This window comes from Hydra vulgaris, chromosome 12 (assembly GCF_038396675.1).
Source record: "Hydra vulgaris chromosome 12, alternate assembly HydraT2T_AEP".
Taxonomy (NCBI): Eukaryota; Metazoa; Cnidaria; class Hydrozoa; order Anthoathecata; family Hydridae; genus Hydra; species Hydra vulgaris.
The window spans coordinates 76007501-76021952 of record NC_088931.1 but is presented as its reverse complement, the minus strand read 5'-3'; the positions used below and the strand labels follow the sequence as shown (position 1 = coordinate 76021952).

The 14452-nt window shown below is 29.8% G+C and overlaps 1 protein-coding gene across 2 annotated transcripts in view; it reads left to right on the top strand.

Annotated features, from left to right (window-relative positions):
* Positions 1-3126: 3126 nt before the first annotated feature.
* Positions 3127-14452, top strand: part of LOC100212275 (E3 ubiquitin-protein ligase RNF14) — an 18650-nt gene continuing 7324 nt past the window's right edge. The window contains exons 1-3 of one of the 2 annotated variants that reach the window (XM_065814479.1): positions 3127-3257; positions 3425-3623; positions 4644-4776. In XM_065814479.1, the coding sequence (XP_065670551.1) occupies positions 3451-3623; positions 4644-4776 (306 nt within the window). In that variant the 5' untranslated portion in view covers positions 3127-3257; positions 3425-3450. Of the gene's footprint in view, positions 3348-3424; positions 3624-4643; positions 4777-14452 lie in introns of both variants that reach the window. The other variant, XM_065814480.1, reaches the window with a different exon arrangement.

Here is a 14452-nt window from a genome sequence, read left to right as displayed (position 1 = left end):
TTACGATAAGTATGTAAATATAAAAATATTAAACGTTCTACAACATCGGAAAAATAGAGCAGAAAAAGTCAACGAGAGTGTAGTCGTGGATGATGCATCCTCATGCATCATCTGAGCGCAGAAGCTCAGCTCGAAAAGAGATAGATCAGGTAAATTAAAAAACCCTTGGGTGGGAAATGCAAACAAAGAAATTACTCTCAGTTCTCACGTTTTTTATTGTTTTATGTACTATTTCAAATTTAAAATAATTTCCTTGTTTCAGGAAAAATTATTGCGAATGAAGAATGTTGCATTTGCTATAGCAAAAAGACTGATAAAGATAGGAACGGATGTAAAATGCTTTTAAAATGCGTAACGGAAAGTGCAGCAAACCTGTTAAAAGAAAACGCTGTAAGTAAAGCTGGCATCCTTGACTCATAGCTAGTATATCGGGCACAGAATACTCCAAAATATTTTCTTCGGATTTCAACAAGTTTTAGTTTTAAAAATAGCTTCAAATTAAATCTTTACAATTTGTTATCTTTTTAAAAACAGGCATGGAAATCTCTCCGTAAGAAGAACAAGTGGTACGTTTAACAAAGTTCCATCTGATCAATCCATTGAACAAACTATGAATTGTGATCAGAAATGCTAAGGGGGAATAAAAGGTTATAGTACGTCTGAAGGAACCATTCAACGCTGGGTACTTACAAATCATACTGTTTCAAAAATGTATTTCAATTTTAAAAAATGACATGGGAATCACAACCAAAAAACAAATTGCAAAAGATCTGAAACCATCAAGAAAAGATTTCATCAACGGATGTGTAGAGAGAGCTTTGATGCTAATAACATTTTGGGATCCTTTTGAGCAAAGAGATTCTTTGGTAAATATTTGTTCTGGAATAGAAGCACCTGATGAGTTAAAAGAAAATTTATTGAATGCACAATACATCGGGGAGGCAGAGTTCCAAAGGTTCTTTAGAGAACGCATTCAATCATCAACAGTTTTTTTTTTCCAATCAAAATGTGTCGTCTGCAAATATTTAACAATTTAAACTTAAAAAAATTTTATTGCCTTAAAGAGAAATTATTCACTATCTCAGCCGAACGAAGCATGTTTGGGAGATTGCTAGTTATTGCAAGAAGTAGAGAAGGTCTAACTTTGAAACAAATACTATGTTATTCTTTAAGCCTATCCCATGGGCGTTGGGATTACCTGATGTTAGCCTCGTCAAAACAAACAAGATGAATCTTCTTCGTAAGTTAATTTACTACTGTTACTATAGGTATCGATAAATCATCTTATTCAATTAGCAGTTTAACTTGAAATAGTTGCCGATAGCCGAAATCATTTGTTTGTTAAAAACATATTAGTCATTCTAAAATAAATAATAAATACTACCTACATACTAAATTTTGGTATTTAGGTAACATTTTTAGTATAAGTTTAGTAATTGTAGCAACTTTTAGGAGCAATAGAATCTTTTATGGATTGAGAGCACTTTGAGGAATTTGTTTTACAGGTTCCTCAAAGTGCTGCACATGTTTTTGATGAAATGACAATTCTGCAACAGCTTGTTAACATTAAACTCAAAACTTTAGGATATATTTCAGAACTTTTTTTTAAATCTTATTCTGAAAGGATCCACAATATATTTTGTGACAGACTGGCTCAAATAAATACCAACCTGGCTCGATAAAATCATTCAAACATGCTCGAAGAAGTCAATTCGGATCTCTAAATTTTAAGATTCAGCGAAGAGAACAAGCAAGACATTGGAAGGCAAAAGTATTTGCAAGATGCTACCAACAAGACCGAGCTTATTTCATTCCTACTAAAAGATTAGTCACATACGGAAAGATTTGCATCACAGCTTACCGGATGTTTCTTTGTAAACTTGTAGTCACAATTTTATAAATTGACATGCGAGGTTGGTGGTCAGTTTAGCTAATAAACTAATGCTATGTTTTATTTATTTACTTGATATAAGTTATTTCTGTTTTTGTAGCGTATTTATATAAAATCGTATTATACATAAAGGTTTCCAGCGAGGAAGTTGTATCACTGCACACAAGAGGCTGATACAAAAGTATTCTTGTGCTCTAAGCACGCTGCATATATATATAAATATATATATATATATATATATATATATATATATATATATATATATATATATATAAATTATTAACGTGACGTCATCAGTACCAAATAAAGGCCTAAATTTGATCCTTTAAGCACTCCAAGAATTGCTCGTAAGTTTTTCTTAAGATGCCGTCATCTATTACAAGGTTTTCTCAAGAGGTTATCTAACGTTTGACGTAAACATGTATTTTTTAGTTTGATAAAAAAAATATACATAAGCGTGACGTTATCAGTACCAAATAAGGGCCCAAATTTGACCCTTTAAGCGCATTCAGAAAGACACGTAAAGTTTTTCTTATTCAAGACATTAACCTATTTAATTAGTTTTTGTAATGTCCACTTCATTTGACCCTGTACTTATCAGTTAAACCTATCAGTTATTACTGTTAGCAAATCATTCTACAGCTGATTAGCTAACAGTAATAACTGATAGACTTTATCGTGCATTAAATAAAGGTGGAGAGGTTAAGACCATCGCCTTGACATTTCAAAAGCTTTTAATAAAGTTTGGCATGCTGGTCTTCTCCATAAGCTTTCTTCTTATGGTGTATCTGGCAACATCTTTTTAGATTATTGAATCCTTCCTTTCCAATCGTAGCATAAAAGTTGTCCTCGATGGACATCCAACCATTATCACACCGTCGTAATGTTGCTTCTTTTTCTCTTTTCTACAAATACTATCATGACCACTGCTCTAAAGAGCTAGCGTCTCATGTACCATCTACTAAAATTCATTCTCGTGTTACTCGTCATTCAATTAAGTGACTGTTCCTAAGTGCTCCAAAAACGCTTCTTCGTCTAGTTTTTTTCCTCGAACATCAGCTCTTTGGAATTCGCTTCCTTCATCTTGCTTTCCTGATTAATATAATTTGCAATCCTTTAAGTCGTCCGTCAATCGTTATCTTGCTCTACAATCTTCATCTTTTCTCTTCCAGTAACTTCCAACTTTAATTAGTGGTTGCTTGCAGCCTTCTTGGAAGCGATGTTGAAAAAAAAAAAAATATATTTTCAAGAAAAAATTACACGTAACGTCCAGACTATATACAAAAGTTTGGAGTTTGCACAATGTTTAAAAGTATCACATATGAAACATCAAAAATCACTCCAACGGGCCTGTAATAAATAAGATGTAGGTATATAATTGCATGATATATTTGAGGTTGATATTACAGACTTAAATTCAATATTGACGTTTAATGCGATTAAAACGCTCGTTAAAGTAAGCAGTCAAAGCATAGTTATAAAGTAGTAACCTAATAAAATCATTTTCGAGATGGTTGTTGTTTTTATTTGTAGATGAAAGTTTTCAATTAAGGTTTATCATGAATGAAGACAATTATGAACGTATAAAAAACGAATTAGATATAATCGAATCAATATATTCAGAGAGTTTTGTTAGGTCATCTGAAGGTTTTGGTGGACAACTTTCTGCTCATGTTGAACTACCTAGTAGCCTAAAAATTTTGTACACAACTTCAAACACAATCGGTTCTCCGTAAGTTTTTTTTATATTGATAAACCTATTTAAAGCTCATGCTAAAATTTACACTTTATTGAAAGCGACATATTTAAATATTTTCATCTATCAAATTATGTCTTTAATCAAATAGAAAAAGCATAATTATTGTCAAAAGTATCTATTATTCAATAATATACACCTTTTGATAAAACATATGCTTTTAATAGTTAAGCTATTCACTTATATTCCACTTCAATTGTATTATTTCAGGTCTTCTAGTTTTTATATATTATTTTTAAATCTCAAAATTTTGAAAACATTTCTAAATTATTTTTGTCTTTATCTTTTCTTTTCTCTTTTTGTTGTTTTTATTTGTAGATGAAAGTTTTTAATTAACTATGTTTTTAACTTGTTGCAGATTTAATTGTATTGAGTTAGTGTGGGTACCATAACAGGGGCATTAAATTTGCCCTTTGATAAGAAATTAATTTTATTAGTTACTGTTGATCATAATAGATAAAAATAAATGGTTGTTGTAAGATGTAGATACGGAAATGTGTGGTAAAAGATGGAACATTTTGTTTCTTAAGAGGTGTTATTGGATTAAAAAGTGAATAAGGAAATTTCAAGAGTTATGTATCTGGAAAATACTTTGAGATTTATCTTTACTTCTAATTGCAAAAATTATGACATGGCAGTTTCAGCGAAACTGCCATGTCATAATTTTTGCAACTAGAAGTAAAGATAATAAAAAGTAAAAACGGTTTTTAACCTCTAAAGTTAAAAACTGTTTTTACTTTCAGTTTTTATATTTTTCAAGTTCTGTAGTTTATTTTCTGAATTTTTTTTTTAATGTAAATATAAACCTTCATTATTGTGTCTTATTCATCATTGTTTATGTTTTGGAATTTTAAGTTAAGAGCAGGCTGTTTCAAAGTTTCAGTAACATCTCAACACTTTATTTTAACAACATATTTTATAAATTTTATAGCCATTAATTAACTTTTGTATAAATAGGATGAAATATAATCAATATTTTTTTGTGTTTATTTTTAGTGATGAATCTTTTGTTGTATTGGATATTGACTACTTGCCTGCTATTGCTTTAAACTTTATGTTACCAGAAGGATATCCAACATTGTTACCTCCAACTTACACTCTATCTTGTAAATGGCTCACTGAAATACAGGTTAGTACAGAATATTGTGTAGGATTTACACAATGCTCAACAAGTATATAGGTTTAAAGAAAGACAATGCTGACCACACTTAGTTTTATTTGTAGCACCTGCAACTTAGTACTAACTATGGACCAACTTAGTATCAATCTAACCATTAAACATGACATTATTCCTATGAACAGCTATGAATTTGCTAATGCAATACCAACATAGTGATGTGTTAATTAATCGGCATTGACTTAATTTTTAAGATGATCTAATGCCAACAACCTTGCACTAACTGTGGCATATTTTAATAGCAACCTATGAAAATATGCCCAATACAATGTTGTTTTATTAAGTTATATTATCTGCAGCCCTCGAAATTAAAGTCGGCATTCAGCAATGCTGACCTAACTGCCAACTTTAAAGTGTTTAAGGGCGGCATAGAATTGCCAACCTCGTTTCTATATCTTATGGTAAGACCTTTTTATCAATTTTTTTTGCCAACTTGATGCTGACCTCTAAAAGATTGAGACTAGTAAATTATTGCCGACCTCATTTTTTCTAATTCCAAAAGTTGTATCTGGTTTTTTACTAATTAAATTATATTATCTTGTTTTTTTCAAAAAATAATTCAAAACTAATTAATATCAACCCAAGCTGTGTTTTATTTAAAATCAAATTAAAAATTAGATGCAAATCTGGAGGTAGAGTACATTAATAGCATGTGATTCCAAAAAATCTGGACAAATTAAATTCTAAAATATTTTTAAAAAGATGACTTATTTTTTAAGTTTTGAACGATATTTCAAAAAGAGCAATGTTCATAGAGTAATATTACTAAAAATTACAAATTTTCCATTCCTTGTCTGCGAACTGTATCAACTCTTGTAAAACTCTCCTTACCATATCGATGTACGCGCTCAATGTCGACATGTTTGAAGCAGTAGTTGATACGATTCCTCAGTTGGATCAAATTTCCAACAATTAGCATATACTGCTCTCTTGATTTCATTTCAAAAATCTTCAATAGGTCGCAATTCTGGTACGTTTGCAATATTTTGACTTCTGGGCATATATTTGACATTTTTGAACCTCAAAAATTCTTGAACTTTTTTTGAGTAGTAAGATGATGCAAGGTCAGGCCAAAAAACTATATCATCTTTATGAACAGTCTCTATAAATGGGAACAAACATGATCTCAAACAATTGTCTATGTACACATTTTCATTGACAGCTTGACCGGAAGGTGCAACATAATGCTTTGACAATCCCTTTGGAGAAATTGCAACCCAAACCAATAATTTTTGTTCAAATTTTGATATTCTTTTTAATTTAACATCATTTGGTGTCATAATAACATCTGATGAATAAAATTCACTGTTTCCTGAAATATTACAATTACTTAATCCAAAATATGATTCATCGTCAATGATCACCTGTTTTTTTTGAAAAATTTCAACCAATTTAGAGCACTTTGGACAAGAGATTGTTGTTCAGGAGTTCTTTTTGGAGCCTTAATTTTTTTATGATAATGAATGATTGTCTTCTGCTTTATCATTTTGCATATGTATGATTGATTGACATTGAATTTTTTAGCAAGAAAATGTTGACTGATTCCATGTTGATGGTCGATTTTTTTTTCCAATTGTTTGATCTTCTTTTTTGTCATCTTAACTGCTTTCCTACCGCTTCCAACTTGTCGTTTGGGTAATATATTGTTGTCTTTTCGTTTTAGAATATTGTAGAGCATAGATCTTGGAATACTTTCCATCATAAAATGTTTTACAATTGCGTTTTTGGAAAGTTCTGGGTTGATTTCAATAAACTTGTATACTCGCTTTCTTACGTCATCTTGTTTCAAAGTAACTTTTTTCATCATTTCAAATTTGTTGCTCAGTATAAAATTAAGGAGTTTTGTAGAGAATTTAATTCTCTACAAAATGGCGTGCGAGCCAATCAAAATTGATAAATTTTCGTGGTGAAAAAATGGCGGTAAGTTTGTCCAGATTTTTTAGAATCACATGTTAATTCCTTTTCTGAAGGTGAATTATTTTAACAGTTTTTTAGGCTTTTTTGTTTCAAAATTTTAATTTTAAAAATGGGTAATTTGGTTTATGATAAATACAAGTTTGGACCTGGCTTAAATCTTGTTTCTCCGCGCAGCGGCCTTGTTCGTCGAGGTTCGTGTTTCGGAGTTATAGAGTTGAGAGAGGGTTATAACCACAATTAAGTAGCCTCCTCATCTGTAGTGGCCTTCTGGGCCTTGGGGAGGTGAAATAACAAAAAAAAAAAAAAAAAAAAAATCTAAATATTTATTTATTAAGTCTTGATTTAGTAACACACAACTTGTTACGACCCTTGCATATTGTTTCTGATAACTGTTTTTTTTTAATAAAACATTCTTTGTAAAGATTCAGTAAACTTTATTTAGAAAAAACAATAATTATAATTACAATGGGTAACATGAAAACTTGTTTCCGTGTTTTATATTTTTATTAAAGATGAAAAATTGTGGTAATAGCACAATTTTACTATTTGTTTAAATTAATTTATTAGAAATCATTAAAAATTTCATTTTACTAGTGATTAAAGACTTACATTAATTTAAAAAAATCTGATTATAACAAAGCTTCCATTTTTTAGTAAAAATATTATTTTCATTCTTATTTATTTTTATGAGTTAATCTTACCTAAGAAAAGTAAGATAAGAAAAATAAATAAAATAGCCTTAAAAACAATACGAAATCTGAAAAAATATTGTGCCAATTGTTTGTTTGAGAAATTTTTCAACAATCATGAGATTATTTCAGCAATACAAGACTAACAGTTGTCAAATAACATCATCACAAGAATACATGCTATTTCAACAGATATATAAAGTCAGTTAGTTACTGACTTGGAAATATGTGATGTTAGTGTTTTGATTGTCTTGTTACAATTTGACATGTCAACAGGTTTATCAGACACCGCACAGTAAAAGAGGATGTGTTGCAAATTGACGGTTTAATCTGCAAACAAGATTACTCCACTTTTTTGTAAAATTTGACTTTTGTAGTAGCAGATTCTTACTTCTAATACATCATTGTACAAATGCCTTATTTTGTTTTTAGTAATGATTTTAGTAATGAGAGGTTTTTGGTGTTTATACATATCGAGCTATTTGTTTCCTTCTGTATCAATCCTTTTACTTGCCAAATAAATGAATGGAAATGGCCACTAGGATCTTGTACTTTTCAACTATAATTAAAAAGTTTGGCCCTTAGAGCTTTTTTGCCTTTATGTATATACATTAAAGAAAGATATTTATAAATTTATCAGAATGAAGGCAACATTTACAAAAACAGACCTTACGTTTTCAATATTTTTAAATCCAGATTTAAATGGGGAGGGGCCCAAAATTATATTATGTCTAAGATTATCCCATATCGATTTCATTAATATCAGTAAATATAGAACAGTTTTAAATTATTTGTGTTTCTCAAACCTTCTTTCCTCACACCTCCACCCCCATCTCCTCCCCTTTCCCTCACCCCCTCCCTCTACCTTCATTTCCTTATATAAGTATACCTGGTTTTATAAATGCTTATTTAAAATATGAAGGTTACATAAGTTAACAAACATATTTCTCAATCTTTATAACTTTACTAGAGGTACTAAAAAAATGCTAAAATTGAATGAGGTCCTTCTTGCTGTTGAAATGAGGCATTGTCGATCTATTTTCTGTTCTTCCACGGATAAATCTATCTTGTCTCTGCAAACTAGAGGCTGTTTCAGAAGCTGCAGTCACCTAAAAAAAATAACTTATTTAAAAGAGCATTTTTAAGACAGTAAAATTTTTTTTTACATTTTTAACAACTAATATTATTGAGGATAAGGAATGTTAATTTTACCTCTTTAACTGCCCTCTCAACTCCCTGTGTGTGAACAGGGAAATACAGAACCATATGACAATCCAGGATTATTTTTAGCTCATTAATGTTCATTTGACAGGTTAAGATGAGTTCATAGGCCTCTTTCCATGTTATTAACTCAGTCAATTTGGTTGCATACAGGTTTAAATGACGAAGCTTCAGTGTTTCACATGAAGATATGCGATCGCACATTATTATATGACTAGACATATCACATTTTGCTTTGACAATTTGACCGCGGCTATTTCAAAAAACATTTTAAAAAGGTGCTAAATGAAAAATATTCTGAATTATACCTTAAGTGAAATAAATTATATCAAAACTTCTTAACAAACATTTTTATATTAGCAAAACGCTTTTAACCTTTTCGCTGCGCAATAAGTTTTGAAATTTCGTGACTGCTTTGCGCATATATTTCTGTGGTTGCGAGTTTATTTGTGTTGAGCAGTTTGAGGTACATTCGATTGTACTTTATCCGTACTGCTCGGGACCTAAAAGGATTTACTAAAGGAAAATAAATATATATATATTTTTAAAGTGTTTTTATTCAAATATTTACTTATAGTACGATTTTATAAACAAATGATAATTTTTTTTTATGAAAATCCTCAAAGCAAGGCACAACACATAAAAAAATGTTACAGGGTTCACATATATAACAAGATTCCCTTCTCTTTTGCTTTTTCATGCATACAATGCAGTGTCTTGTTGGGTTCAGTTTTGATTCTGTTGCAGGAAGGAATATTGGAAAATGTCTAGCTCATAAATGTAATGGTGAATTAGAAGCTTCTGCGGATCGCCTACCAGGTTGATTGCGTTGTTGGAGTATGACATTTAGCTAGTAGTTTCTTGATCAAACTTAGTTAAAATTGTCCTACTGGATGTTTTTTTTTTGAGTCAGCTGATCATAGAGTATAGATGAGTTCAAAACTGTCATGTCAAATAAATGGAAAAAATTTTTCTTATACCATTTTATAGTTTTCCTCATGGTTTCAGTTGTACTCAGTATCATATCACTTTTATCCACAGCTCCCATATTTTTATTGTAGTCTAAAATAGAGATTGGCTTAACAACGTTTTCACCAGAATTTCTATCAATTTTATCAGAAGGGACCAATTGGTCTAATATCTCGCTTGTCATGCCATTTGATAGCTAATAAATATTTACTTGTTTTACTTTCAATTTCACCTGTTTTTAATTTCTTGTTCAAAATGGGCATATCCTTACAATTGGCTCTAGTGCCACGTGCATTGGTTTTATTTTCAAATAAATGAGAAAATAGTGTGGGGCTTGTATACCAATTATTGACATACACTGTATGGCCTTTATTCAAATAGTCTTTCATAAATGTTAGCACTATATTTCCAGATTTTCCAAGGTTCTCTATATCAAAATTTGCAATTTCTGTTGTTCCTTCGGTGTATTTTATGAAATCTAACATGTCTTACAATCTAACATGTCTTACGATCTAACATGTCTTACAATATGAAATCTAACCTGTCTTACAATCGCATATTATAAACAGCTTTATACCAAAATAGTGCTGTTTTGATGGAATGTACTGTTTGAAAAATAAATCCTTTGAACAACATAAGACTTTCATCTATACAGATGTTTTAAAATGGAATAAGAGTTTGTCTAAACGTATTTCTTAAATGGTCAACAATAATTCTGATTTTAAGTAAAGAATCTGCCTGAACAGGCGCTGATTTATTCTCAGTGAAATAAAGTAGTCGCAAAATTAATAAATAATGATCTCTTGACATTATTTGAGCAAAAGCTGGGGTTGATTGCAGCCACTCTTGTGACCAATAATCATTTAACGTTGTTTTTTTTACCTGTGACATGAGCATATTTATTGCAAAGAAACAATACATTGCTTTGAAGTTTGTGTTCTTCCCTTGCTTGAGACGAGAATATAATACCCAAAAGATCCCAGATTTTTAGAGTCACAATAACCGGATAACTACTGAGGTCAAACATTTGTCGTATATAAAAGCCATCCTATGATTTTAACAGAGACGGTTTCTACTAACTAAAAAAAACCTAAGTTTGCTTTTTGTTTAATTACCCCCAAATAAATAATATTTGTGATTTCAAATTTTGTTAGTGTATTCCTCAATAAATTGCCAATATTATATAAAATTTTGGACAATTTATGCTATGGGTAACCTGACTTCTACACCTTTGTATTTTTGTGTGCTGTTTTCTTTGGATAATTATCAGTTACCATATTTATGCTCCGCTTCAAAAGAGTATTGTATTTAAAACATAAATATTATTATAACCGAATTTTTTATTTTCATTACTACTGTCAATGCTTATCTCGCAGTTCAATTCCGAAAATATAAAAATAACAATGATATAATAAAAAAAAATTAAACATTTAATTAATTAAAATGCATCAGTATCAGGACTACTAATAACAAGAGTTTAATAGTGCAGTGACGCATGTGATGCATATAAAATCAACCTAGTACCAGCTTCTTCGTGGTCACTGGCAAGCTCATGGACTTCACTTTCAACAATAAGGTTGTCAATTGACTGAATTTTGTTACACAAGTTCATGTGTGTTACATAGAGAGTTATGATGCCAAGAGTTTGTGGATCACACTCACACCATGACATGTATAAAAAATTTATTAGCTCCTTTTTATTTCGTCTGAGAGACATAAATTTTTTCCACTGCTTTGGTACCTGTTGAGTAGCACTATAGGTGGTAAATGCTTGTACACCGGGTTTTGCACGTTTTTCTCTTTCAGCATTCTTTGTGCTAATTAATTTGTAGCAATCAGATACAAACTTAACATGAGATGATTTATGGTAAGCAGCTAATCGTATTACTTGTTTAAGTACTTCATTTGCTAGCTCCTTGAATGTGTCTGGTATTGCTTTAAAGCTTTGTAAAATTGCCATAGCATCAATGAGTAGTGCGTTATCTGTAGGAATAGTGGTCACAATAATATCATTACATTTTGATTCAATAACATTTAGTAACTTGGCTTTACATGTTTTTACCAGTGACCCTGTGATTGTCGATAAAGGTTGAATACACTCTCAATGAATATGCTAAAATTGCCTTTACATCGACTTCTCTATCTTTACCAATTAGCACTAGCTTAGCAAATAAGTCTCTGTCATTCTTTAAGGTGGTAGACTACTAAAAAAATACTGATTTTGATGTAAAATGTCAAAATTTAGTTTTTGGACTCATTTTTTTTCAAATTTTATCCTTTTTCATTTGATATAACCATCTTGTATTTTTTAATTACATTAAACATTTAAAAAATGCGTATTACCAGAGTTAATAAAAATTATTGACCTTAGCAACACAAAAAAAACCCATAATTTAAGCCCTAAAATCTATGCTTAAGCTATGCTAGGCTTCTTTTTTATATTCGTAAACTGTTGAGCTATACTTTAAAAGCACTTACTCTGCTGTTATTCATTTTAATGATGGAAGTAAAGGTATTTTGGATGTTTTAAAAAAGTTCAATTTGACTGGGTATATAACAGTGATGACATCTATTTAGTTTGACAATTCTTGTTTAAACCAAATGAAGCGAAAGTCAACAAAAGAGTGTATAAAGCAAAGAAAAAAGTTAAGATCAGTAGTCAAAGGGTTCAGTGATAAACCAAAGTCAAATGAAACTAATCAGTCATATATTTCTGGTGGACATTAAACAAGATTTTACTTGAAAAAAACTTTAAATGTGTTTTTTACAAATTTTGATTTTTGTAATACTATGGTAACTTTGAAACGTAATATCTTTGTATTGGCTAATGATTTTTGCATGAAATTTTCTGGGTATACTCAGTATACTCAATAAATTCGGTTAACAGATGGAATTTTTAAAATTCATGTTCAATATCTTAAAATAAAAAAATTAATTCACATTTTAAGTGAAACTACTTAGAATTTCAAGCATGTTTACAATAAATTGTAAAAAAATTTAAAATAAGTCCTTAAATTAAAAATCCATCTGTCAGCCGGAATAAAACATATTAATGCATTATTCTACAAAGTTTGAACCAGAGGAAATTTATATAATGGAAGATATTACGTCACAAAGTTATTCAATTTTAGGCATTTTTTAGGCAGTTTATCTACCATTATGGATGTCAAAAAAGTTTAAAAAAAAAAATTTCATTTTAAATATTATTTTTTTAAAATTTCTTATCAGAATAATATTAATCTTTGGTTTTATTTCAATTTTACACTAAAAAAGCAATTTTTAGTAGGGTACCACCTTAATGTAACTAGTTTACCATTTAAAGACTTAGATTTTGTTACCTGCTTTAAGCTAGCAAATGTTTTCAAACTATTTCGCTTTATTATTATTTCGCTTATTGTTGAAAATATATCAGGATCTTCACACAACAGTTTCTCTTTTACGAATGAGGTAAACTGTTTATCACCTATATCATGGGCAGATTCAATATCAGTGGGAGCAATAGAACCTGTTGAGATATTAAGTAGTTCTTTGCTTTCAATAGTAAATGGATTTATCATTGCATCAATGGTATTCATCACATTTTGGACATTATCCTTATCTTTTAGTATTCTAGACTGATCAAGGTCTTTTTTGTACCTAAAGAATTGATTCAATTGACAACTACTTATCTTAATTTATTACTATTTACTTTTGTAACGTTGGCAAATACAGAAAATATGATTAGGGTATGGGAAGATAAATAATTATTTATCTTCCCATAATGTGATTTTAAGAAAACTTTTAACTTTAAAAACTCCAAAACGGTAACAGATATAAATTTTGGGTTTAGCGCGGAATAATGATACTAAATTATTAATTAAATTTTTTTTTAATGCAATTTTTAATTTTTCGTAAGATAGAGAATAGTTAATTGAGTATATATATATATATATTTTTTGAATCTTGAATCTTATTATAAGCATTCGTTTCACGTCTTAAATAAAGTATAAAAATCATATAAAATAAATGTTCCCTAGGGCTAAATAACTTTTAATTGTTAATTGGGGTAACATATTTGGTTTCTTAGAGAAAAAATATAATAAAATAAAACCGATCCAAAAATATTTCTGTGCTAATCGTATAATGTTTGTAATCACCTACCATATCAAGAATTATACAACCTTATATAAAAAAAAACTACAACTTTTGCAATAAAATTTAGAAGATTTGCTTAAACAATTATTTTATAATTGATATGCTTAAACAATTACTTTTATCGAAAAAAATATATTAATTTTTTGGCATAAAAAAAAGTAAATACATTTTTACAAGAAAGCAATAAAAACAAATCATTTCAAAAATATATAATTACTGAAATAAATTAGTTTTGTATAAAACAATACAAAAAAATACATTTAAAATTTCCTTATTTAAAAAAAATCACGATAGGGGCTGGCTCCAGGTAGGCAGGAAGACATGACTTTACTAACCTTTTTTTTAAATTGATGCCTGCCATCATTTTGCATTCACTCGATATTGCAGCTCTATCACTCTGAGCTAAAATCCACCGATGAACTACTCCTTGGTGTAAGGTAGAGCCAACAATACCAGCAGTAGTTTTGCAATCACGGTTAGCTGTTTGTTCAATGGTTTGAACACATGCTACTGATGAAAAGCCATATTCAGTCTGCTGTTGGACTGTCCATTGGTTTGATAGCTCATGTTTGACCTCTATGAGAAACCACTTATTTTAATTGTATTTAAATTTTATAATTAACTTTTCTATTACAAACAATCATAAGGCCTTGTTTGTAAACTTATCAGGATGTGTTTCGTTGAGCAATGTCATTTTT